This window comes from Dermochelys coriacea, chromosome 1, assembly GCF_009764565.3.
Source record: "Dermochelys coriacea isolate rDerCor1 chromosome 1, rDerCor1.pri.v4, whole genome shotgun sequence".
NCBI lineage: Eukaryota > Metazoa > Chordata > Testudines > Dermochelyidae > Dermochelys > Dermochelys coriacea.
The window spans coordinates 256,973,270-257,000,592 of record NC_050068.2 but is presented as its reverse complement, the minus strand read 5'-3'; the positions used below and the strand labels follow the sequence as shown (position 1 = coordinate 257,000,592).

At 52.4% G+C, this 27,323-nt stretch overlaps 1 protein-coding gene across 12 annotated transcripts; it reads right to left on the bottom strand.

Moving 5' to 3' along the window:
* Window positions 1–27,323, bottom strand: TOM1 (target of myb1 membrane trafficking protein). Of its 12 annotated transcripts, none has more exons than XM_043519980.1 (16): window positions 27,100–27,260; window positions 16,725–16,809; window positions 14,732–14,810; window positions 13,800–13,949; window positions 13,335–13,469; window positions 12,816–12,962; window positions 11,662–11,778; window positions 10,967–11,100; window positions 10,098–10,131; window positions 9,337–9,445; window positions 8,779–8,899; window positions 4,564–4,639; window positions 4,119–4,184; window positions 2,159–2,218; window positions 1,313–1,352; window positions 1–1,225 (listed from the first exon to the last, which is right to left on the bottom strand). In XM_043519980.1, exons 1-16 carry the CDS (start codon window positions 27,149–27,151, stop codon window positions 1,086–1,088), a joined length of 1,545 nt encoding a protein of 514 aa, XP_043375915.1. In that variant the 5' UTR covers window positions 27,152–27,260; the 3' UTR covers window positions 1–1,085. The 12 variants fall into 12 exon arrangements, with proteins under 12 accessions (XP_043375915.1, XP_038236666.1, XP_043375912.1 ...); XM_038380738.2 differs by having other exon boundaries at window positions 4,119–4,181; XM_043519977.1 differs by lacking the exon at window positions 4,119–4,184 and adding an exon at window positions 22,106–22,303 and having other exon boundaries at window positions 12,816–12,929; window positions 27,100–27,214.

The following is a 27,323-nucleotide window of genomic DNA, read 5'->3' as shown; positions in this document are numbered from 1 at the left end:
TCAGGACGTTGCTTGTTTAATGTGCGATACAAAAGGCAAGTCTCCAAGGTTACATGGAATAATCAGCATTAGCCCCAGGCTTTGCAGGCTCCTTCCCTGCCATGTCTGCATAGGGCAGCATGCACTGTTTGTTTAAAATGTTCTCCCCTTTCTCTCAGAGACACTCTCCTTTCACCCCTCCCATTCCACAGCGGGAACAAGGGGAGGCTTAGCTGGACGTCACGGGGGGAGTTAAGTCTGGGGCAGGGGGATGGAGACTAAAGGAGATCCAAGAATCAAAGCAATTCACTTCAAAGCGTTTGCTGAAGGCACATTTTCCCTTTGCCCCCCTTTCCAGAGTGGGACTGCATGCACCCCTCCACCCTCGGATATGGTACCGTTTGCAGCCCCTTCCCCATCTCCAGCGATGAGATTCAGTACCTGAACTATGGATGACAAAATCACATGGCCCCTGGGTGGGGTTCTGGGGGCACAAGGGGGGTGTTGCATATATGTGCTTGTGCGACAGGGCAACGAATACTAGAGGCCTCCCTGCTGTCAGTGCTCTCCCCATCGCTGCAATAGCCCCACCCCTGCACGTCCCACTGCAGCAGGGGATGGGCAAAGCTCAGCCCTGAGAGCAGCAGGGAGGGAGGGAGGGGACCCACTCTGGAGAGCAGCCTAGAACAGAGCGCCCCAGCTAGATGTGGGAGATGCAGCCAAAGGGAGCAGCTGAGCAGGAAAGACCCCAGATGTGGACACCGCCCAGCTGCCAGTTCTCAGGAGGGGTTACAGTGATTTCACTGGAAGGAAGGGTGTGGAGAGCCCTCCGCTTGCCCCCATCACAATAAGATACCCCAGGGCCCCCAGACTCGTCTGGCAACATCTCCAGCAGCTTCACCAGCGCCCTTCACGGGCCTGCTCCATGATGTCCCCAAAACACAGCAATAATTAACTTAACCCCAAAGCAGCCTAAGATTGGTATGTCGGGGGAGGAGTGAGAGGAGAGCAATGGGGGCGCAGGGCCCTTCCTCTCCCAGCCCCTGGCAGGAATGGAGCACCACAGCGCGTGTCCTCTTGCTCCACAGCACACCAGTCCATAGGGTTCATAAGGCAAACATAGTGTCGTCTTCCTTCTCCTGCTTCCGGTGCGGACTGCAGGCGGCAGGTGGCCCTGCTCGGGGGCTGGGGAGTGCGGGCAGTTGGTCTGCCACCTTTGCTCGCTCCTCCAGGAACTTGTCAAACTCTGGGGCAGGAAGAGAGAGTTAGTGCGAAGAGGGGGAGGAGGGCTCTGAGAAGGACTCAGGAGGAAGAAGGGGCCGGTGGCTCTTACCTTCGCTGGTGACGCCCTTTGCCTCTTCCGTCTCTTCCCCCTGGGAAAGGAGAAGAAAGACATGTTGGGAAGCAGGCCTGAGCACCCCAGGTGGACACAGCACTCCGCTCCACCGAGGCAGATGGGACTGCTATCCTCACCCCTACTGACAGGAAAGGGAGAGGTTTCTCTACCCCACCCCCAGCAGGAACAGCTGACAGTGCTGGCTGGAGGGCAAGAAAACTCTTCACCCAGATCAGATTTCTCTGGAAGCCTTTTGCCAGCCTTGTGGCTCCAGACAGACACCTTCTGCTTCCACGCCACATGAAAGACCCCACCAATCCCCTTGCTCACCACCCAGCCAGGAGAGCCTTGGTGACCTGGGTTGCCCTGCTGTCTCTCTGCTGCCCCCTCCCAGCAGTGCACCAGGGGCACGCTGCACAGCCTTTCCCGGTCCTGTTACCCACCCTCTCCCCTCAGTCAGGAGGTCCTGCTCCAAGACCCTGGCTGACTTCACCGGGGCGACACACACACGTCGAGCTAAGCACGCGCCTCAGTGTTGCAGGATCAGGCTCTAGGAGGTGGTTGGGCATAGTGGCCATCAGGAGAGGTGGGGAGGAGGATGGCAGTGTGGAATGAAGGAGCACGGGAAGGTCAGTGGGGTGTGTTCTGAGGAAGGGAGCATGAGGGAAACCCCTGCCCACATCGACCTGTCCCTCACTGCCACTGCAAGATCCTTGGACGGTCATCGCCAACACCCAGGGAATTTTGAGCCTCTCCTGGGGCCAAACGGGAGACACAGTTCATTGCCAGCCCTGACCAATAAGTGAAATGCCAAAGGAACCACCCCGTTCTGCCCTCATTTACCACATCAGTGGAGAGCCACTGCTCGATGTCCTCCATGAAGCCGGCCTGGGGGACCGGGATCTGGAGTGGAAGGAAGAGAGGAATGAAGCAGAGAAAGAGAGGACATTTCTCCAACCCATCCTGGCAGAAACTCTCCCCCTCTCACAAGGTTCACTGAGCCCAGCCCCTTGTTGCACTGACCAATCCCACCACAGCTCTCCCAGCCAACAGTGTCATTTTATGCCTTCTCCCTACCCACAGACGTATATTCTAGCACACGGGCCTTTCTGAGGGAGCTGGAAGTTTGAGACTGGTGCCGGGGCACTGACACTGGCCTATCCCCTTTACAGGGCTCATTCCCCACTCCAGCACAGCTCGGTCTGGAAGGGCAGCACTGGCTCAAACTCAGCCAGCCTGCTCAGACAGGAAGATACGTCCACAGCGGTACTTTTCTGGATTCCCCTTGTTATCGCTGCCAATTCTGACCCAAAGAACATGAGATTTTTATCTCCCATCTGATGCCATTCCACAGCATGTGACATCACAGCCCACCACACTGCAGATAAGGGGGCTGCCACAGATTTGGCTTCACATCACCGCTGTGGGGTCAGATTTGAGGAAGACATGAGCCTGGCAAGGAGGAAGGCCCAGGTCTAACTGTGGCTCGCTGTGGAATGAAGGGGCAGGGGAAGGTTGCTGGAGATGCCACAGGAGAAGCTGTGGAAATGCATACAGGAGGAAAAACCTCTACAGTTAAGGTGGAGATACGTGACTGCTGTCTTCCCCATGGAAGCGCCTCTTTCAGATGTGCTTTCACCATTGGCCAATTCCACTGTGGAAGGGGAGAGGGGCCCTTTTTATGTCCGGGGTAACTAGTCACCCAACACCAGCCCAAAGCCTCAGATCCTTATCCCAAGAGCATGCCCCAGGACCAGCTAAGAGAGAAGCAGCAGCTGCGGGTTCCCCGAGCAGAAATAGGAGGTGGTCGTTTGGAGGCTGTTGTCCCTTCTCTCCCAAATTCATGGAACCCTCCACAAGGAACAGCAAAGCCAAGCTCAGCGGCATCCCTCTCCTCCCAGGAGCAGGTTCCTCCAAACCAGTCCCCTGCCCCTGGACAGATACTGCCACAGCCTCCCCGGTGTCAAGATGAACCTCCTCTGGGAAGAGAAGCCCTCAGGTAGTTACCATGGTTGGTGGGGGGCAGGCTGCGATTATGGAGGTTTCAATCTGTCCTGAGCGGGATCCCCAAGGCCATAGAGAGTAGAGATTTTTACAAGCTAACTGGACAGCGTGTGGGGCCTTCCCAGACCAGAGGTTTCTCTGGGCTGGGCGCTGCTAGGAAGCCTGAAGCCTCAGCTTGAAAGGAGAAGTCCTGTGAGTGTATTGCTGCCCCAGGGACTGAACCTGAGACCTCTGGGTCTAAAAGCACAAGCCCTGCTGCTTGAGCTGAAGGACCAGGCTCAGTAGCTTCGAGGCAGTAGCAGCCTCAAACCAATTTACACAGTCCAGCTACCAGAGAGGGACAACACGCCACACTGGGGTAATGTGCACTGCATACTCCCCAGTCATGAGAATCAGAGATCAGCAGCCATTCAAATCCCAGCACTCATCATGATGCCCTTGCTTAGGCAGACAGAGACGGAACACCAGACTTGTGCATCTATCCAGACCCGGCCCTTTCGTTCAAGCGATAGATGCTCATGCTTTTGGATCCAGAGGTGCTGGGTTCAATCCCTACAGACTTCTCCTAGGGCATGATTACACCAGGTGAGGAGGCACAGCCTCTGGCTTCTTTCCTCTTAGTTTCTACTACCTGCCCAGACCAGGGTCCCCTTCAGGAACGCTGGGGTTTGGCCAGGCTCCTCATAGCCCAGCCATTCTCCCATTGCCTGCTGTGTGTGCCCAGACGCTGTGCCAGTTTCACACCCTAGCCCAGCAGCCCCGGCACTCTTTGCTCTCCACCGGCTACACGCCTCCTCACCATTCCTTGCTGCATCATCCAGTTAGTTAGTGGGGCTCCATCAATGGAAGCTCTAGGTTCCATCTGCTTAAGAGAGAGTCTGCACTGAGGGCTGCTTTCGAGGTGGGAGGTTGAGGAGAGGATGGGAGCAGAGCAAGTCAATCCCTGACCATCCAGAACTCCAGGAGGGTGGGGAGGGGGAGACTACAGGAAAAAGAAGGCGTCCACCCCTGCTTGGGGGCTTGGAGAAGGGGATATGGAGCCTCACACCACTCCGAGATCAAATCCAATCCAGGCCCAGGTTAGCAACGACTGGAAATTACCACCATCACACTGGTTAAGGATTGGTTTGCATGAAATACATTGGGAGGCTCTGCCCTAATGGACCTCATTGACTGGCACAGCCATCGACCAGGAAGGATGGGCCCATTGCTGGTGGGGGGTGGAAAGCCCCACGGCCACTTACCGCTCCTGTGCTCTGCTGCCGGGCATCTAGGGCTCCAGCCAGCCCTTTGTTTGCTTGGGGATCTTCGTACTTTACCCTGGAAGAGAGCAGCAGGTTAAAGTGAATGCATAGAAGTAGCAGGAATACACAAGGGGGCAAGCGCCTTGTGGAATTCATACATATAAATATTCAGGGCTGCTGACCACACCACAGCTCGCTTGCTGCGACCCTGAAGATCTCCCTGAGAGATTTAGGAGATCTCAGATGTGTGCAGACCCTGGCTTGTTAGAAACACAACAGTAAGGTCCAACCCAAACACTGCAGTAAGATTGTGAGGTACCACAAGAAGGTACTAGGACATTATTGTACAATGGCTGGGCCACCATCTTGGCCAACAACAAGGATTAAACCAGGGACCTCCAGAGCTAGAAGCTAGAGCTGGAGCTGGAGTTGAAGAGCCAGCCCGAGATCTGGAACAGACTGACATCCTCTCTGGACTGGGCAGAGAAGGGAACAGAATACACACCGACCAGTGGGTTACAATGGCACACTTCACCCACCCCTCCCCACGTAAACACGTCCCCCAAACAAACCCCACCCATCATACCCTCACTGACAGTCATGAACCCAATAGCGACAGAGATTCCACGGCCTGTGTAACGCATGAGGTCAGACCCGACGAGCAGAATGGTCTCTTCTGGCCTTAACACCCATGAGTGTGCAAATACAACGACCTCTCCACACACAAACACATCTCACCCAAGATCTCTCTCTCTTTCAGACACACACCATCTATCTGCCTCCTCTACGTCGCTCCCTCTCAAGCTGCTTGCAGTCCCCATCGGACCAGTGCAGGCCGGGGAGACTAGCTCCTATTCCAGGAGAACGAAGCCACCTTGGATGACGTCCCAGTGCTGGAGGCCTGTGAGCTGGGGAGCTCCTGTCATCTAGCCACTCTCATTGGAGGGCAGGGGCTTGGGCCACTTGCGCTCAAACTTTTCAAAGAAATTCTTGTCGGTGAAGGGCCCGCTGTGGACGATGGCGTTGAGGATGAAGTAGAGTGCTGCCACCATGCCGCTGATGAGAAAGAAGGGCAAGAAGGGCTTGAGGTGCTTCCAGAACTGCTGAGCCCAGGTACTCATGAGTCACGGGGCCGGGGGGATGCCCCGGCCCCGCTGCTGAGATCTCCTGCAGAGGCGCCCTGTTCCGACAGCAGCGGGAGAGCAGCTCAGCACAGAGAGAGGGAGACGCAGGGCTGGTGGCACAGGAAGCCTGAGTCAGCGAGTGCAGAGGCTGGCCGGCAGGAGAGCAAGCGCAAGGGCAGCGAGAGCTGGCTGAAGGGGGTGGCAAGGAATAAATAGAAGACGCCTCGTTTTTGGAACGATCACAAGTCCCTGTCCCTGAAAGATCGGGTTATGCTGGCGAGGATACACTTCCATTCCTGCCCAGCCCCTAGACAGCCGTCCAGCACGGTGGGGGGAAGGGAGCGCACTGAGCACGCGCCAGGAGGTCAGGTTTCATTACAAAATCAGGTGCTGTTGGCTACGATGCTCCTTCCCCATCCTGCCTCTGTCCATGCAGCTCCGTTGCACCCCAGCTCTCTGCAGATGGCCCATGGAAAGCACTCTGCCCACAGCACATCATGTGCACAGACTGTGCATCCTCATCCTCACATGGTTGCTTTCAGGTTATAACCCAACCACTGCTTGGCACAAGAGACAGGGATTAAACCTTTCAGTGCTAAGTGCTGTGCCAGGTACGTCCATCCTGGGACCCAGATGAGTTTTCATGGGTGTCTGTATTCAAGCACAGCCCCCTCAATAACATGTGTCCCAGCAGCAGCAGAGAGAGCTAGTTACCAAGCCAAAATGTTGCCTGGATAGACCCGGGAACCAGGCTTTCTGTGACAACAGCACATTTTCCCGTCCACTTGGTAAGCTCTGCAGGTGGAACTGGCTTAGCAGAAGAGGCAGTCAGTGTTTGGCCTCTGGTCCAGTCAGCACTGGCCACCAGCAGAAACAGGCAGGGAGTTGAACCGCACCCGAAAACCGGTTCAGAGAAGTGTTTTGAGTGAACCGCAATAAACTGACCTGAAAACCTCTCAGTCACACTGAGCCCAAACTGGAATTGAAAGCAAAAAAACCAAAACCCGGTAACTGGTTCAAAACAACAGGTTCAATAATCAGACAATGAGGGAGCATTTTGGGGGGAGAAGGGTATTGAGGAAGGGTCTGTCTTGGCTGCACTCTTAAAGAGGGGGGAGAGACTACACTTCCCAGGAAGCCATAGCAGGAGATGAGCCGAGAGAGAGGTTCTGGGATGGGTAGTTCTCTTGGCTGTTGTGCCCAGGTAGAGGACTGCCCATGGAAGGGAACTACAACCCCCAAAACACCTCCCTCCCCTCTCTGTCTCCTCCCTCCTCCTGCTTGTTCTTGCTACACAAGGCAGTGTAGATAGGGCATTTTCTGGGCTGACATTCAGTTTGTCACCTCAGCGGTGAAATATGACAGAGTTCTGGACGATGTTGTGCTAGTGTGTGCAAACAACTTGTTTAAAAAAAAATCATTTTTCTACAGTGAAAGAAATATGCATCATTGTATTATTTTGCTAGGAGTTACAACGCCAACATAGGAGTGCGTAACCTTAATCCGCAGGAACGTATTTGAACCAGTTCAAACAGGTTCAGCGTGGTTGAACCAGTTACTGAACCATCATTCTAAGTTAGTGCCTGAACCAGAGGCAAACTGGAGCAGGGGTGCCAGAATGGGGGCGGGGGCCATGCCCCCCCCCGCTTTTTATCAGCTGTAAGGACAAGCGATGGGGGAGGGAGGGTGGAGTGGAACAAGGTGGGGCAGGGTCTTGGAGGGAAAAGGCAGTGCAAGGGCGGGGCCTTGGGAAGAAGGGGCAGGGCCTTGAGGGTGGCATGGAGGCGGGGCCATGGTTCGGGCACTGTGGCCTCCCACTTTTAGGGTGCTTCCGCCACTCCTGAACCAGAGAGTTAGGAAATATCGATGAACATGAACCAGAAACGAACCAGAATTTTTAATGGTTGGACTCCCTGGAAACAGGACACCAGGCTAGATGGATCAAGGAACTAAACCCGTACAGCAGGCCAGGGTGAGATTCCACAGAGTATTGCCCACCTAGTGGGGTGATTTGTATTCCTAATTCAGAGCCCTGCTCCTCATCAGCAACGCTCCTATATCGACCAGCTCCACTCAAGGGGTTAATACACTCCATCTTACTTGGCTAAAGCTGCTAAGAATGAATCAGCTAAAGCTGTAAGCTATTTTGCTGCAGCTTCAATTCCCAGAAGCAGTGTGAGAGGCAGACTGGGCAGGAGAAGGATCAATCCTAAAGACTCCCTCAGTCTGCTGTAAGGAACAGAGGAGAGCACAACGCGCTCTTGTGGGTTAAGGTCTGGGAGCTCATGGTTTTAAACTTGAAGCACAGGCACCAGAACCAAGATGAACCAAAGAGCGTGGCTCTCTAGTGGCTAGTCCATGGGCAGAGCCTGAGCTACGGAAGCTGGGCTCTTTAGCTGAAGCCGCAATAGTGTACCTAGTGCTTACACAGCGCTTTTCATCACCAGATCTCAAAGCACTTGACAAAGGAGGGCAGTGCCATCATCTCCTCCTCTTTTACAGATGGGGAAAACTGAGGCACAGAAAGGGAATTGACTTACCCAAGGTCACCCAGCAGGCCAGTGGCAGAGCTAGGAATAAAAACCTCCTGAGTCCCAGTCCAATACTTTATCTACTAGGTCACACTGCCACCCACTAAGTGCTCATGGTTTGAGATCTAGGGGTCCCAAGTTCAATCCCCATTGCTGCCAGCCCACCCGGGGTATTGTGTTACACAAAAATTCAGGTAGCGCCAAGGAGGCATAACCACTCCAGTCCTACATATCCATCCCTTATTGCCCAGCCCAGCCACCCTCTCTGTGACCAACAGGCAAGTGACATACAGACTTTCCTTCTCCCATCCCCTGGCAGGGAGTAACAAAGGCCTTAGGGGAAACAGCTAAGAGCAAAGCAATGAGAGCAGAAACCCTGCCCCACAATAGTACATGGAAAGCGCTGGCTCCTTCCTCAGCCTCAGGACTCTCAGGAATGATTAGCAGCTGGGAACCCAGGTCTCCCAACTCACGTGATCCTTTTCCTCCCTGTACCCTGCAATCAATCAAACACGCTCAGAGAACACGAAGGGGAGCAGAAAACAGGTGCCACCACTCACTCTTTGCGCTGCTCAGCCAGCGAGCTGCCCCGCGTCAAGGCGAACATGTCAAACTCTTCCTCCAGTTTGCCAGAGCTGTCTAGGGACTGCAGCCCCGCACTGACGCTGCCGGAGCCCAGATCTGTGGGGGCAAGAGGGGAGCAAGATACATCCACAGCACAAGGGACACACCACGAGACAGAGCGTGGAGGCTTGTGGAGCTAGTCTGAAAGCTTGATGCTAATTAAAACATGTTCAACTTCTGCTTCGGGGCCCCCTTCCTCTCCTTCTGGGTAGTGGCTGCAGGGGAAAATTCATCTCTACGGCTATTCAGTGGATGCATTTGCAGTTTAGACAAGGGCTCATCAAGAGCACCAGGTTCACCAACGTACTCACTGATTCCCGGGTGATGTCCCTTCAGGAAAGGTTGAGTCACACACTAATAATTACAAACAATGCATCTGATTTCCCTTGTGCCTCCTGTCCCCAGAGCACTGTACAAACATTAGCCAATTGACGCCCCTGCGCCCTTCCCTGAGGAGCTCCACACCCAGTAGGGGCCACTGCTTGGTTACTTACTTATTTCAGCCAGCTGAGAGGAGAGGCTGTTGGCAGCTTCGGGTGGCTTGTCTATCAGAGGAGCACTGGGCCCCGTGTTGATCCAACTGTTTTCCACCTCAATTGGGACCTTTGGGGAGAGAGGAGAGTTATTTTCTACTCCTGCAGCCTGGGCTTAGCCCTCACTGATCCCTGCCCATTCCCCTTACCATGTGCATCTCAGCGGGAGGCCCTCCTCAGCAAGAGACCTAGGCCACAGGGCCTGCTCCTTGTAAGGAGTGGGCTGTGAATGGTGTCAAAGCAAATTCTCCCTAGGTCACCATCCTCCCATCTCTCCTGGATGCCAGCAGGTCAGGTGCTAGCTCAGAGGCCATAGCAGTTCTAATTCTGGTGCCTCTGATCCTTTTCCATGCGGTGACCTGCCCATTGCTGAGCAATACAAGACGAGGGTGGTGATTGCTACTCCAACACCTGTCTGCCATCAGTCTAGGGGTCACAACCCCCAGGCTGAGAGACCATGCTGGTCACCCACATTGCTGCCAGCCCTAGACAAGACTTTGGGATTGGGAATGAAACGTTTTCCCACATGCCAGTGCAGGCCAAGCCAGTGCAGCAGACCAGCTGGGTTTCAGAGCAATGCTTACAGCCTGTGAGGAAGGCACAGCGATTCTCCCTCCACCCAACCCAAAAACAGCAGGGCGTGGAGGATGCAAACCAGGCTTTGGTACATTCCTATCTGCAAGAGGTCCAGAACCTTGCATGGGAAGGGAGCTCAGAGTTACCTTAATGGGCTGGCCAGCCCGGAGCCGCTCAAACCTGCAAGGGAGAGGTGAAATGAGACGACTTTCTATGGCAAGAGCTTTCATGGCTGCCAAGCATTTCAAGCAATTATTCACCCTGATCCTTCTGGCTTAACCCCTCATCCCAATGGCTGGCTCGGCCTGCCCCTTCACACCTGGAGGAAGGAGAGACCACTGTTTGGGGTCCGAGTCTGACCCAAGGTAACAGATACTGGAGGCAATCCAAAGGGGGCGTGTTCTGGGGGATGGCACAGGAAAGGGTCTAATGCCCCCCTGGAAGTATTCCCACCCCAAGTGACCCAGGAGTAGCTTTTCCTTTTCGATGGGAGAGGGGGGAATCCCTTTGCTTCCTCCCAGGAGTCATTCAAATCTCCTACTAGAATTACAGGAGGGGTTGGTGGAATGTAGCAGAGCGGCCAATGCCTCTGCCCATGCTAGAGGTCTGGGTATCTACCCTCTCTGTTCTGCTCAGCAGCCTCGCAGCTTGGGGGCCTGCTCTGAAGCCCTCCTACACAGCATGAAGGCAGATCCCTCCTCCCATCTGCCCCTTCAGGGCTGTGCTGCAGAGATCTCTTTATGTCCCATCAATAATTACACAAAGGCCAGCATCACGAAGGGACAGAGATGAACCAACACGAGTTGGAGCGGAGAGAACCATGCGTGTTCTTGAGTCGAGGGAAGACGGTGGACCTGGGTTGATAGGCCTTGCCAGTTACATTCATGGAAAGACAGAGACAGTACATCAGGCAGAATGGGAGCTGCCAAGCCGGTGGCTTGTTCCTTGGGAAAGAGCTGGGCTGCTGTGTGAGAGGCAGGGAGGGAAAGGATGGGGGTGCGAGGCTTCAGGGTACCGTTCATAGCGCAGGAACACATTGTTGAGGTTGTCGTTGACAATGAGCAGCTCCTCCGTTAGCTGTTCGTGGAGGATACGGGGGATCAGCTCCAGCACGCGCTGCTGCATTGCTTTACAAGTCCGGTTCAGTTCCTGCCCATGGTGAGAAGAAGGAACCGCAATGGTCAGGCCAAGGACACAGGGGTAGCCTGAGAGTTCACTGCACTTGGGGGGGGGGTCTGGGTTTAATAGTCGAAGACTATTGGGTCTCTGCCAGCGAGGAGGTAAAAGCCAAGCCCATGGATACTAGCGTGAGTAGCTCTTACGGTTACTGGCCTGGTTGGGTCTCCCAACTCGGGAAAGCTAAACCTGGGCCCCCTGGTTAAGTAGAAATGCCCAATTTCCCAGTCAGAAATAGACAGTCAACCACCTTGAGAGACTATTCCGTGGCCTAACAACTCTCACTGGCGGACAGCTTTTCCTTGCAGTTCAGACTAAATTTTCCCCTTTCTAAATTTCATCCTGTCACTCCTCATTATACTCTGTGGGAGCCCACCCTAAATAATTCTCTCCGTAACATGCCCAGCCCCCTAGCAGCTAAGTGCAATTTCTCTCCCTGCAGAGCGTGAACACCACTCAGTTCACTGAGCCATCACGTAGCCAAGCTCTCCGTATTTCTCTCTCCTCCCTGGATGTCTGCAGGAGATTCCTTACCTGAAGGAGTTCAAGGTCGGAGGGCTCGGCCTGTCCGGGCACCAGTTCTGTCAGCATCTCGGACATCACCTTCACATTCCCGTTCACCACTTCCAGCTCGCTGCGCAGCTTCCCAATCTGCAAAGGCAAGAGGAAAGTGCTAATCAGGATCTGACTGCCCACAGCCTGGGCTAAGGAAGGCTACAGGGTTAAGGGCTAAAAGAACTGCTACTGCTGCAGACATGACTCTGACTCCTTGGTTACTGTCTCAGGAGCTCTACCAGCTGGGAATTTTCTAGGCCCTCTAGTTACCATCTCATGGGGCTCCATTTGCTGGAGACAGAACCCAGGCTACCACCAATACCTTCTGCTGCCAGGCCTCAATCTCCAGGCTGAGTTCCTGCATTTTATGCGCTGGCACAAGCTGCTGTTGTGACCCAGGTCCCCCTTTGCAGCCATTCAGAGAGTCTCACTTGCAAAACAAACAGCGCAGGAGAACAAAATAAACCTCAGTCTGAGTGTGAGCTTGCGCTGAGTGACAGAAGTGGCTAATAAGCATTGGGAGAGCAGTTAATTCACCTCCCATTATTGCAAGGGCACTAAGTCTGCTAGAAGCTGGATAATTCCATCCTTCTAGGGGAAAGGGGGTGACAATCTGATGTCATGTTGAGTCAATGGCAGTGTGGAGGAGCATGGACAGGGAAAAGAGTGGAATCGCTGGCTTCCGGACACTTCCTCCCCGGGCAGAGCTGACAGCCAGGAGAGTCATTCATACATGTGGAGGAAAATCAGCTGGGAGTGGGGCAAAGAGAGATGAAAATGAGGCACTGGCTGAGCAAACTGTTGCCATGATGAGACGTTGAGGAAATGGAAGCCAGGAGCCTGTTCCTTTAAAATCTCCGTGTCCCAGCACCACTCCTCAGCTGTGTGGTTGTGCATCAGGAGATGCCATCTCCTTTCTAAGCTCATCCTGGGCGGATTCCTTTGGGATGTCACTACTCCATGTTGGTGACATCGCAGCATGGCACTAGGGCGTGACTGCGTCCCTCGGGCGTTCTAGAGTGGCAGCACCGTCCAGAGGAAGGGGGAGCCCAGGGACAGCAGTGTTGCGACAAAGAGCTTCACAGCGAGAGGAGGTGGCGGCAGCAGCAATACTGGGCCTGTGTACTGCTTACCTGCTCTAGCGTGGGTGTGATGGGGGCGTAGCTGGAGGCAACTGGCCCCCCCGGCAAGGAGACAGGGTGCAGGATGGAGTCTACTCCCTGAGGGAAGTCGCCAGCAGGCGAGTTCTGTTCAGACGGAGAGTCAGAGCTATACACAGTCTAGAGAGAGAGAAGAACAAGCACAGTGCAAGAGAGAGGAATCAGACAGCTCACAGGCGAGAAGACACAGCCACCAGAGAGGAATGTTTATACAAACTCACTGTCTGTTTCCAACAGCTCTGCCTCCTTCTCCTTACCATATCTTCCATGGCCCCTGTGTGCCCCTCACCACTCCACTCCCACGGCTTCTGCGCTCCGGGCACAGCCCCTTTCCACCCACACAGAGCCCCACATGTAGGCTGAAATCAGAGAGCCTTACTCCTAAGGTGAGCTCTGTGGGCTGGCTGCAGTCACAGCCCCATGCCCCAGCCCCACAGCCCCCATATGGCAGCAGCCATATCCCCTCCCCTCAGTGACCCCCTCCCCACTTACCCTCTGCGGTGTGTGGATGGGCGACAGCATGTCGAGGTCAGTCATGGGGAACTCCAGGCCTTTCCTCCTCAGGTCTTCGTAGACAGCTACAACGCCTGTCAGGTCTGGTGAGCTGCGGAACGCATCTGCCCAGGACTGGGGAGAGAAGCAGACGTGCATACCATAAGCAGTTAAAGCATGCATCCTTCCACACAAGCACCTAAGGGCAACATAAGCCAGGTCAGGGCCCATGCTCCGGAGATCAGTGCTTGGCACTGCCGTGCTGGAGATCCACATCCCATTCTCAGTTCCAGGGACTGGAAGAGCTGTGGGGGTGAGGCCCGGTGGCCTAGAAGTTGTTATTGTGGGATTCCCTGGTTCCTTGCTCCCCTACTGACCAGCATCTTGCCAAGTGCTTTGGAGGGAGGAGAGAGAGGGGCCCTAACCGGCAATCAGACTTGCTGACTCCTTCCGTCCCTCACTCACCTGTATGAGAGTCAGCACCTTGTCATGCACTATGGTGGGTGGGTTGTTCTTGGGGAGGATGATTCTCACCAGGACGCTTTCCACAAAATCTTGGCTGGCCACGAGAACGTGGAAGCGGTGGCCGCAGTTTTTAACGCACGTCTCCAGAACCTGCGGAGTTACAGGGGCGTTAGTTACAGGCCCCTCCATCCCGACCGGTTTGCCTCACTCCTCCAACCAGCGGGAATTGAGTCCCTGGCTTTCATTTTGAGGAGAGGTATTAGTGCTTCCACCATACATCCTCCAAGTGTCCAGAGATGGAATGTCCACACGGTAGAAGTGTGAGAAGCGGGAAGAAGGAGGGGGTGGAGGGAGGGACCCTTCATCCTGGTGGGATCCTCATAACTGCTGGCTAGCTCAGCTTCCTAGCTGAAGGGTGGGGAATTACCTGAGCCAATTCAGGATCAGCTGGTATACAGGGCTCTAAAAGGAAAACCCCACATGATGGTATCCCTCATCGCACTTGAAGTAAAACCTGCCAGATTTGCCACATGCCCGGGTGTGAGAAGCCCTGGCTCCTACAGGAACCCCTGGCTCCTACAGGAACCCTGGCCTTCCCTACTCAGACAGCAGGAATCACATGGTGCCACTCACTCTGCAGCTCCCAAGATGCAAGCATCCCCGCTGCACCATCCTCTTGACTCCACATCCCAGACTTCCTTTACAGTGCCATCCCACACCTTAGTCTAAGCCCCCTTGTCCCCACTCCCAGACTGTGAATACCACTCCCTCAGACAACTCCACAACTTCCCTGTTTTATTTGGTTCTGACCGTGACCAATTGAGCTGTACTATGGTAACCCCTGGAGATGGCAAGGGCCAATGGTAGAGCAACCCAAGGACCTAGCCTCATGGCAGGGTTCATGGAGCTGAGAAAGGGATCACACCACTCACTGTCAAAGCCAGCATGACCTCATGGAAGTTCTTATTTCCTACGATCCGCTTCTTTATGGCTCGGAAGGCATCTTTGGGCCTGGAGAAAGATTACACAGAGGGCTGCACTGGCTGAAGAGACACAAAACAATATGACTGCCAGTTTCCAGGGACTTGCAGTGAGGGTTGCAATCAGCCAACGATTTGCCCCCAGGCTTTTGGGGTGGCCCAAAGCAACGAGTGAGCTGGCTCCCCATGGTGGCTCTGCCTTGGGAGCAGTCGTTAACACTAGCAAGTTACATTTCCTGGAGCCACGGGCACCTGTGCTGACACCACTGACAATCCACCGTGTGCAGAGCGAGGCAGAGAGCGCGAAAAAGAGCAGACAAAAGGAGCTGCGCTAGCAACACGCCATTCCTGGATTCACCAGCTGGGACAGAGCAAAATCCTGTGCTAGAAGGGGGAAATTCCACTTCTACGCAGAGATGTTATCCTGAAACCTTAGTAAAAGCACCACCGATGGAATGAACTTCCAGCTGCAATGCAGGGAAGACACAGTGGCAGTGTCATGTCAGAGAGCGAGAGAGACAAGCTGTAACTGAGTTGGTGCCCTTCAAACTTTCTTGGTCAGGATGAAAGCGCTGTGGCACAAGTGCACCTCAATACTGCGTGAGGACAGGGCGATGGACTGTCGTGCGCTGGCAGAGCTGATTGAGACTGGGATCAAGGCTGTAATAGCAGGTGGTGCCGAAGGGTCTGAATAAAGTGCATTTTATGGGGGATGGGATGGCAGTAACAGGGGGTGCTGCAGGTCAGGACTGAGGTGCATTGGCTGAGCTGTCTGGGGCCCAGAGCTGAACCAGCAAGGGGACTGAAGGCTAGGCCTGAGGGACAAGGAGAGAGCTAGGAGTGTGTGTGCAGTGAGGACACCAGGACTGGAACAGAAGAAATACTACAGGTCGCTGCTGAGATGCACTGGCAAAGATGGGTGATTCAGAGAATAAAAAGCTTTGTAACTGGAGACTGGGCCATCCTAGGAGCTCTCACTCCAGTCCCACTCTGCTGTGGGCGGGACAGAGGGAGCAGCGAAGCCCCCGTTTTGGATTTCATGTAGCATCATTCCCGTTACATACTGTTCTTGACGTCTCTGCAGCCAGAGGGAATGGCCCCTTTGGAGCTCACCAGCAAACCCACTGCGGGTTATTTATAGGGTCCCGAGTTAACATGCCTGGCATTCCCTGGATTTCTGAATGTCTTGTTTTAGGGCTGCTCAGGGAGAGGGGACCTTGGACCTCCCACCCCCTTGCATAGGTCTGACTTACTGTGTATGAAAATACCTGAGAGCACAACTCCCAGGGAGAGAAACAGCAGGCTATAGATTCATAGATTCATAGATACTAAGGTCAGAAGGGACCATTCTGATCATCTAGTCCGACCTCCTGCACAGCGCAAGCCACAGAATCTCACCCACACACTCCTATGAAAAACCTCACCCATGTCTGAGCTATTGAAGTCCTTAAATCATGGTTCAAAGACTTCAAGGAGCAGAGAAGCCTCCCTCAAGTCAACCATGCCCCATGCTACAGAGGAAGGCGAAAAACCTCCAGGGCCTCTCCAATCTGCCCTGGAGGAAAATTCCTTCCCAAAGAAGGAATACAACAGAATAAAAGAATTTCAAACTTTGTTTCATCAGAGAGGATGAGAACTGGCTTGAACTGGGTGTAAGTGGGGAATCTGATGGCTCATTTGATAAACTGCTCCCCATGCTGGAATTCTGGGGCATAATGAATGAGGCCTTTGGCAGCTGACATTAGCTAGGTTGCCCCTCTAACTCCCTCTACCAAAGCCCTGGGAGTGTCCAGTGACCCAGCTTTTTAATCCCACCAACCCATGCTGCCAGGAGATCTGACTGTACAGGGTGTGTGCCTGTATGTGTTTTTGGAGATGCATACACAGGAGACTCTGGGGTTGCAGCATGTACATGAACGCCGCTTAGTGGGGCCAGCTCCCTTACCCTTCTTCCGTCTCGTTAATGATGTCACAAATCTCCATGTTGAGGGCCCAGTTCTCGCTCTGCAGGGATCCATCGGTAGCTTTCTCTGGGGAAAGGAGAAACAGGACAAGGCTAAGAGTGGCCCTGGTTTGCCTCTGACTATTGCTCAGTAGTCAACTGTGAGGAGTGCGGACACCCAGGAGTGAAAGGCTGCTCTCACATGGTGGTGGGAGCCAGGCTGCCAAAACGATGCCCCTCCAGGAATCTTAACCAAAAGGAATGTGGACAGAATATCCCTGTAAAATCCCAACCCAGCCTAGTGAGGGGAGCCTGCTGCCCAGTAGGTGGCACTATTGCAAATAGCTTTACTGGTTGGCAATGTTTTTGCTCCAAGTCAGCATTGCCTATCCACTTTGTTCACTACCTTGCTGAGCTTCACACTAGGTGCAGACTTAGGGGGAGAGGCTCAGATGGGAAGGCCCTACAAAAACAAAAAGCTGCTTAGTTTTTAAGTTTCTCTTCCCATGAGACCAAAACATCTGGCCCTTTAGAATGTGAGGAATATGAAGGGAAGTGGGTTCCAGCACCAAGTTGGGGCAATGTCAGTCCCACTCTGACTGTGTCTCCTTTAACTAGGAGTTCCTGAATTTGCCATGATGCTATTCATGGCTGAATCCTGAGCAACAAGCTGCTATTACTCAGAGTTACCAGTGCCTCCACCCTGTAATCAGCCAAGCCTCAGTCCCATCCCGCACCCACTGGTTAGAGGACTGGATAGGCTAGGAATCCTGCCAGCCTGCAGGAGGAAAATAAGCACTACCCAGGCAGACAGGCAGCTGGGACTCTATATATAGAGAAATTGAGGGATGGGCATGGGAAGACAAGTAAACACAATACAACTGATTAGCATGCCACACACACAAAAGTGTTAGGGACCAGAAAGGATCCTTCCCAACCCCCCTTCCCATCTTCTAAACTTCTCACTGATCACACGGGGCCAGAGTTTCAGAAGAGCTCAGGGACAGAGTTTCGAGTGCGCAGCAGCCACAAGCTGGGCCTGGTTTTTCAAAAGAGCTCAGCCCCATTTAGACACCTAATTAAAGGCCAGATATTCAAAAGTCCTGAACACTCAGCATTGTGAGCTCTCAGGAATATCGGGCCCTTCGAGTCATGTGGATGCCTCTCTCCCTCCTCTTCAGAAACAGCCCTCTGCAGATCTGTCTTCCCTCCCCATTTCTGACCCAACCATTCTACTATCATCAGAGCAACAGCTAATGGTCTTGATGAAGACTGTAGTCCCTTACAACGCATCCCTCCCTGCTGGCATTGGAAAGGGGGCAGGGACAAGACAGTGGAGGTAGGATTAGAGAAGGTCTTTGCTTATCTGAAGCTACTCCTAGATAAAAAAGTAAAATAAAATCCCTGCATTTCTGGATATGATGCCACTAATGCAGGAGTGGGAACACACTCTGCAATGCAGCCCATGGCTACCTTCATTGTGTATGTGGCTATGCATCCCTCAGAGATTACAAATCTAGGCGATTGCCCAGCAATCTGCTCCCTTTAATGCAGAACTGGAAAGGTCTGGCTCATCTGGTTCCTCCTGCCCCACTGCTGTACCCTGAAGGCTCCGGGCAGATCAGGTGACCCATTCCACTTCAATAATTAATTTTTAAAATGCTGGTCTTTGAGATATCCCCTTTGCCCCCTTCCCCAGTACTCCGGAGGGTACATCCTGCCCATTATAAACCTCAGCACAAAATCCAAGACAGCTGCATACTCTGCCACACTGTCTGTTACCAGTCCACCTGCATCGAAGGGCACAAGTAACACCATGCACACGCTACTGAAAAGGGCGTGTACACAAGCACACCATTCTCCCACCTCACCAAAAAACCCAATCACACGTGGATGGAGAAAGGGAGCCACCTCACTTGTGCACAGGAGAAGAGGCAGCAGTGGATGGAGCTGCTGGACAATCTTCAGTAACAAGAGAAACTGGAGGGTGGGGGTGGAAAGAAAGCTGCTCACAACCATCCTGGCTTCCTTTGGATGCAAGAGTCCCTCAACTTGAATAGCCTCTGCAGGCACCCTCCCCCCACTTTCCTAGGCCTGATTTCACACAGTGAGCTGTATCACCCCCATGCAAAGAGATCCTTTCAAGGTCTGGGAGGGTATTTACTTTTCAGAAAGGAATGCAAACAAGCTGCATACACTCCTCTGGCTGGCTGTTCACCAGAAAGAGAGGATTCCAAATAGGTGACATATATGTACACAAATGACCACAAAAGAATGCACCAACGGTTCACTTATTCAGCCATCCTATCTGGCTGTGGCCAATGACAGGTGGTGCACCTGCTAAAAATGCAATGCACGTTCAAAAAAAAAAAAATCAAAGTAGAGGGTAGTCTTTGGGTTAGGGTTGCCAAGTATCCAGTTTTCAACTGGAACGCCCAGTTGAAAAGGTAACCCGCCGGTTCCAGTCAGTTAAAAGTCCAGTTGGCGGGGCTGGCAGGCTCCCTACCTGGTTCCGTATGCATCCCGGAAGTGGCAACATGTCCCTCAGCAGGGGCGACCAGGGAGGCTCCGCACGCTGCCCCCGCCCCGAGTGCTGACTCTGCAGCTCCTATTGGCCAGGAACCATGGCCAATAGGAGCAGTGGAGACGGCGCCTGCGGGCAGAGGCAGCGTGCATCACGCAAAGCCGCCAGACCCCTCCACCTAGGAGGCAAGAGACATGTCGCTACTTCTGGGGAGCCCCCCGAGGTAAGCATCACCGGGAGCCCAATCCTCGTACCCCCTCCCATACCCCAACCCCGTGCCACAGCTCAGAGCCCCCTCCAGCATCCAAACTCCATCACGGAGCCCACCCCACCCCCCTGCACTCCAACCCTGTGCCCCAGCCCGGAGCCCCCTCCGGCACCCTGAACCCCTCATTTCTGGTCCCACCCCGGAACCAGCAGCTCCAGCCCAGAGCCCATACCCCCTCCCACACCCCAACCCCCTGCTTCAGCCTGGAGCCCCCTTCCACACTCCGAACCCCTAGGCTCCACCCCCAGCCCCCTACTGCACCCAAATCCCTCATCCCTGGTCCCAGCCCAGAGACCACACCCCAACCCCCTGCCCAAAGCCCCCTCCCACACCCTGAACCGCTCATTTCTGGCCCCAAACTGGAACCCGCAGCCCCAGCTGGAGCCCTCACCCGCTCCCGCACCCCAACCCTCTGCCCCAGCCCAGTGAAAATGAGCAAGTGAGTGAGGGCGTGGGTAGGGTGACTAGACAGCAAATGTGAAAAATTGGGATGGAGTTCGGGGGGCAATAGGAGCCTATATAAGAAAAAGATCCCAAAATCTGGACTGTCCTTATAAAATTGGGACATCTAGTCACCCTAGGTGTGGGAGACCGAGTGACTGAAGGAATGGGGGATGGAGTGAGCGGGGGGGGGGGGGGGATGGGACAGGGGCAGGGCCTCAGGGCAAGGGTGTTCGTTTTTTTGCGATTAGAAAGTTGCCAACCCTAATTTGGGTGCATGGAAAGATATGAGTATGATTGTGAAACAGATCCAAAAACAAAGCACCAGGAACAACCCTAAACAGTGTATGGGCTGGACTAGCTAATCTAACAGGCCTTTTCTGTCTCTAACTTCTATTATCCCATGATGGACCATTTAAAAACACCTGTTCTCAGCATTGCACATCCAGGCTGTTCTTTGAGATAGCTGGAGTTATTTCCCTTCTAATCCTTCTGGCTCCTATGCAATAACGGACTATCTGAGCTCAATAAGAGACGACGGAGTTTTCTCCGAGACAGGAAATCCTGGACTTTACTGCTTTGTTGGAGCTTTGGCGGAAAACAAAGTCTGTTATTGCTCACATGAAGGATCAGAAAGCAGGACGCTGTTTCATGAGCTGTAATTAGTACATGAGCTGTCTACACCTCATGAAATCTGATACCTGCAAGCCCGAGTACTGCACAGAACAGCGATAGATTCCTAAGGCAGGAGGCACAAGAGCCTGAATACGATTGGTTTCAGAGTAGCAGCCTTGTTAATATGTATCCGCAAAAAGAAAAGGAGTACTTGTGGCACCTTAGAGACTAACAAATTTATTTGAGCATAAGCTTTCGTGAGCTACAGCTCACTTCATAGGATGCATTCAGTGGAAAATACAGTAGGGAGATTTTTATGCAACCACACACCACACAACAGAACCACTAACCCAGGAACCTATCCTTGCAACAAAGTCCGTTGCCAACTGTGTCCACATATCTATTCAGGTGACACCATCATAGGGCCTAATCACATCAGCCACATTATCAGAGGCTTGTTCATCTGCACATCTACCAATGTGATATATGCCATCATGTGCCAGCAATGTCCCTCTGCCATGTACATTGGCCAAACTGGACAGTCTCTACGTAAAGGAATAAATGGACACAAATCAGACGTCAAAAATTATAACATTCAGAAACCAGACGGAGAACACTTCAATCTCTTTGGTCACTCGATTACAGACCTAAAAGTGGCAATTCTTCAACAAAAAACCCTTCAAAAACAGACTCCAATGAGAGACTGCTGAATTGGAATTAATTTGCAAACTGGATACAATAACTTAGGCTTGAATAAAGACTGGGAGTGGATGGGTCATTACTCAAAGTAAAACTATTTCCTATGTTTATTCCCCCCGCCGTTCCTCAGACGTTCTTGTCAACTGCTGGAAATGGCCCACCTTGATTATCACTACAAAAAGTCCTCCCCCCCCCGCTCTCCTGTTGGTAATAGCTCACTTTACCTGATCACTCTCGTTACAGTCTGTATGGTAACACCCATTGTTTCATGTTCTCTGTGTATATAAATCTCCCCACTGTATTTTCCACTGAATGCATTCGATGAAGTGAGCTGTAGCTCACGAAAGCTTATGCTCAAATAAATTTGTTAGTCTCTAAGGTGCCAAAAGTACTCCTTTTCTTTTTGTAAATACGATTGGCCACTCAAAATTCCAAATTGCAGGGGTCATCAGAGAATATCCTATGGCATTCCCAAGAGCCGGAATCTGACTGGCAATAGCACATTCCAAGCTGACTGCATGTCCGCCCCATAGAAACTTCAGAGCCATTTAATTTTGGCAGTTAATCTAGCTCCAGATGTTGAGGAACCACTGAACTTTGTGGAACCATATTGCTCTATGGGCTGATCAGGTTAATCCAGGCTGCTGGGAATTCTGGCATGCTTCAAACCCAAATCATTTGCTCTTTTCCCTCAAACAGCAGCTCCAATGCCCAGGCATATATGAGCGAAGAACTGAATCTCTTTTTTTTTTCCGCCTGCTCTTTACAATTTTCCTGCTTACTGTGACTAAGTTATCAAAGCTACTTTTGTTCTAAAGATGGGAGTCAATTCCAGACCTGGCATAAGTAGTACAGTGGAGGTGCACCTGCTCATTCCTAGGGAATTTGACCTAGAGACTTTATTAATTTGCCAGTCTCTCTCCTCTTCCTTCCCAGTCCTGCTGGTGAGAGCATGGTGCTGGATTTGTGATCTCATACAACCATTCCTGTGGCAGCAACATGTCATGTGGCAAACACGCCAGAGTACTGGAAAAACTAGAGACAGAAGAGATCAATCTGCCTCCAAGACCTCTGTCTCCTTCCTCCCTCTCTTCAGGATTGAAGAACCTCTCACAAGTCAGCCAGCACCCAGAAACTCCTCTCCTCACCTATGTTACTGGGGAGCCTTTCAGAATAAGTCAGAGTCTATAATCCCCTCCAGAGCCTCCTCCTCATCCTTATGCCTTTTGCCAACATTCCCTGTAGTGCTTTGTTCAGTCTAGTTTTAAAAGGTTTTGCAAAGGGCTGAACACTCAACTCCCACTGACTTCAGTTCGAGTGGAGGGTGCTCAGCATTTCATGGGATCATGACCATGGAGATCCAGCAGAAAGTGACATCAGAGACAATGCACCCTCCAGCCTGGCTTCCTGTCCAACTCAGAATCCTGTACAAAATCTCCCTATCAAGACCTATGCTCTCCCCTCCTGTGAAGAAACCTATGGGAGGAGATACAAGCTCAGGAAAGGCTCCACAATTCCAACTCTATCTGCATTCTTCCCTCAAAGGGAGGGGTTTCCACTTTAGAGAGAGGGGAGGGAGTGCGGTTCAAAACCATGTCCAGGCTGAGGATCCAGAGAGACATGCTGCTCCAAGCCTGTGGGCAGCTAGGCCTTTACACTTCTTCCCCTGCTCCCCTTCCATCAGGCAGCATGGTTTCCTAAGCTGTACTGCAAATACCTGTTCTGCGCTGGGTTTCTTCCATGGGGTGCAGGCCCTGAAGAACTGTTAATGCTTATCACAGCAGCATTAGCTTTCAGGTACCTGTGTGGTTCTGAGGGGGGGCATGCTAAAGAGAACGGTTGCTCTCCAATTCTTTCCTCTCTCACCCGCTGAAACTGCAAGCCCCAAGTCCATGGAGCTGGGATGGAGGAACCTCTAGGTGGGGTGGGGATGCTGCATTGGCTTCACTTCTTTCCTTTCAATGCTTAGAGGGTGTGTGTTTCTGGTGTATTATATTTTATTCACCTCTGTACATCACAGTGGAGGGCCTCATATCTGCCTGGCCTTTGCCATCCCCCCGCCCTAAAATTAGCTCTTCCTATTTATCATCTTCCTTAAATACTACACTCCTCTATGCCTTCCCACAGGAAGTGGCAGACCTCTCTCTCCAAGCTTCCCCCACCCCCTGATACAACCAAGCTCTGTTTGTTCTGCAATGTGTTGCAATGTTCTTTAAACTCCAGGTGTTAAGGCCTGGGAGCGTGAGGTATGGGTGATTCCCTGCCCTTTCCCCTAGGGTCTCTGGGGCCTTGTTACACTTGGAGCGCTTCCTTGTACTGTTGTGTTTTTTTCCTCTCAGGGATGTTCTTGTAGCTCTTAGGGACCACAGAAACCCTCATGTGCAGAAAATCCACACACTCGGCAGATTGAGCATTTTTCTGTGGATTGGGAGGTTTCTTTCCTTGGTCAAAGCTCTTAATTTAAAAGGAAATTTCTGGCCTCCTGAGTTGGGAAGGGCCTTCAGGATACAACAACATGATAGAGCCTGATCTTGTGGTTAAATCCCAGGACTGGGAGTTAAGAGCTGGAGAAACTATTCCTGGCCTGCAACTGACCTGCTGAACAAGTCACTGAGGTTCTGAGCCTCAATTTCCCCAAATGAAAAATAACGGGATATACTGTAAAGTATTGAGATCCTCAGATGGAACGCACCACAGAAGTGTAAAGTATTTTTATTACTGTGTTCAGTTCTTTCACTGCAAAGTGTTTTACAGGCTTTACAAACCAGACACACCAAGTTGCTTCATTCCCCATGTCATTTAAGCTGTTGCACTATTATCCTTCTGAGTCTGCAGACCACCGGAAATAGTAGCTCAAGACTCATGGGTTCTATACTCAACTTAGCCATTCTCCTGCTGCATGACACAGGGCAAGTCACTGTCTTATGTCTCAGGTCTACCTGTCTGTAAAGTAAGGATAATAGAACATCACAGGAGTGTTGTGAGGCAGTGCTCAAAGGGAAAGAACGTGTTCCCATTTATAGATGCCAGCTCTTTTCCCATCACCTTTGTAAAACCATAACCCTCTCCATGCTGGCTTTTTCATAACTGGCTACAACACCCTCACCCCTTTGGGCTCTCCTCTCCCCCACATCTTAAGTACTGCAGACACGAGGCTCTCCTCTGCCATGTCCCCCTCCGTCAACAGCCCTAGATATTCTGGCCTCCTCCCTTTGCTGCCGACTTGTTGCCTGGAAACCCCCACTACATCAGAAACAGGAACTCAGGAGAAGTTGGTCATGATCTGGTTACCACCATTCCAACCAGGACACGAGGGAGGGAAAGAAGTGGAGGCCTGTAGCATCTAAGGGCGGGTTTAGGCAAACCTGACCAAATGTAACATGCAGGATCCATTCACTTCAGGAATCAAGGGTCACTTATTCTAGAGGGGTCCTGGAGAATACTCTTCCAGAAAATAATTGATAATGCATCTGCCTGCTGTCTGTTACAGATTACATGGAATCATTGTAGGAGTGACCCCTTCCCCCACACTGCTGTACCACATACTGTGGACCTGGCTGCTGCCCTCTACTCCAGAGCATGCCACACTTCAGCAGTGCTCTATTTCTGTAGTTTGCACAGTGCTTTGGGCTCGTTGGAATGAATAGCACTTACAGCAACATAAACATGGGGCCAGTGTTTCAAGATGAAAGACCAAGGTACCCTGTCTTGGTGCCTGATGCTAGGTAGCAATATCGGCATGTGCGTGTGTAAATTCCAAAACAAGACACTCCATTGCATACGCTTCTCTTCTTGAAGAGAGGATGAGAGAACAAGTACGTGACAGATGTTAGTCACATTGCTTAAAGCACCACTGGAAGGCATTCAGATACCACACTGATGAGTGCACCGTAAGAACCCGAATAGAATAGAATGTCACGGTAAATCCACTGGATGACTTTGATGGGTATCAGGGAGAAGGTTTTAGTGGGTGGGGGCAGGGGCAGGGAAGAGAAGGGAGAAAAAGGTATCCATTCTTCTCCTCTTCAGCTACGCAAACTTCCCTCCCTCTTCTCCTATGACACCTTGTAGACTCAGCTCTGTGAGAGAGGAAGGGCTAAGTAGGGTGGAAGGAACTAGAAGGCCCCCATGGGTGAGAGGAACGTAGGTCTCCGACATGACAGAGGCTTGGTGGTGATGGCATAGCCACAGGGATTCCTGTGGTGAATATGTGCTTAAACAGCCTGTCATCAGTATCACCGGTTCAATTAGTGATTGACTTCTTCAGGCTGTCAAAGAAAATCTGCAGAAGGTTACGAAGCTCGAAACAAAACATTGTAGAACTGACAGGCAAACAAGGAAAGGACCAGAAACCAAGGACAGGCCTAGTTTCCAGGGCCACAAGATTTCCCTGAAAAATTAAAAAAATATTACACCACACAAGCAGGCAGAGTCTTTATACATATTTTTAAAGGAAACTTTGTAAAATACTTTTTAAAAACTTACTGTGTATCCCTCCCCGCTTTGTTTCTCCAGTCCTTTCTTGCACTCTCTAAAACAATTTTCCAATTTCTTGTTATATCTTTAGTTTCTTATCTTTATATTAGTTTTCTCTCTTTCTTTCGTTAAACTCAACCAACAGACTAAGAGGAACGCTGTTCTTCCTAGATTTGCAAGGTCTTGGATTGGACGCTATTTATTCTGAAGTTCTTAGAGGTGATGTATGTCTTTGATATCCTGTCTTCCTAAAAACTTGATAGATGAAGACACATTCCCTGCCCTATCTGTAAAGCACTGGGGAAATACCTGGTGCTATAGAAAAGGCCCCAATCCTACAAAAACGCCAGCTAATAACTAACTCAATGAGTAGAAATCAATACAGTACTAAAACATAACATGTTTATAACTGAATGAGCCTATTCTTCAGCTAGGGAAGATGCCCTAACTAAGAGAGCTCAGTTAAACAGATAATCAAATACAAACAAGACTTCCCTGCTAGAAATTCCACAGATTTTGCCAAAGCTTCCCACAGATTTCTATCAATACTGATCACGGGTCTTGTGGCCGGGGCGAGAAAGGTAACTCCACGAGGAGATGGAGGGTGTGAGGAGCCAAGTAAGGAATTAGCCTACAGCAGGGTCACGTACATACAGTTATTACAGTGCCATAAACTTAGAGAAGCATGCACAACCCTTGCCCTGTGGAACTGGCTGTGAAGCTGCCATGAGCATGTGTCCTTCCCCCCAAAACTAGCCGGGGCACCGCCCCAATAATTACACCGGTGGGGCTGGGCGGCTCCAAGGGCAGGGAGCAGATACGACAGCTCCCCTCCCGACAGCGGGCGCCTATGGGCTGTTCCCGCGGTTCCCTTCCTCTGCAGACCCCTACCGAGGCGAGGGCGCCCGGCTCCTTCTAGCGCCCTCCCAGCAGCGAGAGGCGCCAGGTTTGTTACTGTAGGGTCGCCATCATCTCGGCCAATAGGAGGCCCCACAGAACTGTGACACTAGACACCCGCTCCCAGCCCCGCCCCCCTCGCAAGAGACGTGGCTCTCGCCACCGGGGCCCTTTAAATAAGAAAAATGCCGAGACCCCCGCGCACGGGGATTGGTTAGAAGGGGGCCCCCCCCGGACCCGCCTCCCCGCCCGCTCCCTATTGGCCGTTGGTGCCAGTCAAACAAATGAGCCTCGCCTCCTTATTGGCCGGAACCGTGTCAATCCCGCCTTGAGGCTATGGGACCCGCCCAGCCGCTCGCGCCTACTAGCACCCAGGCGCTGTCGCTGCTTCCCAGAGGAGGGGGCTGAGTTGGCGGCGGAGTCCGAGCGGCCGGGGCGTGGGGGACTGAGGGACTCACCGATGCGCTGCCCCACGGGGGAGCTGAAGGGGCTGCCCAGGAGAAACTCCATCGCCACCGCCGCCGCGGCACAGCCCAGGAATCAGCTGACAGCGCGAGTGCCCGTCACGTGACCTTCCCCCCCCCCCCCGGCTCAGGACTGGGTGTGTCTCGCAGCCCCGCCCACGCGTGACGAAAGCAAGCGGCTTCTGTTCTTCGAGGGCGTGGCCGCGGGGCAGAGCTCC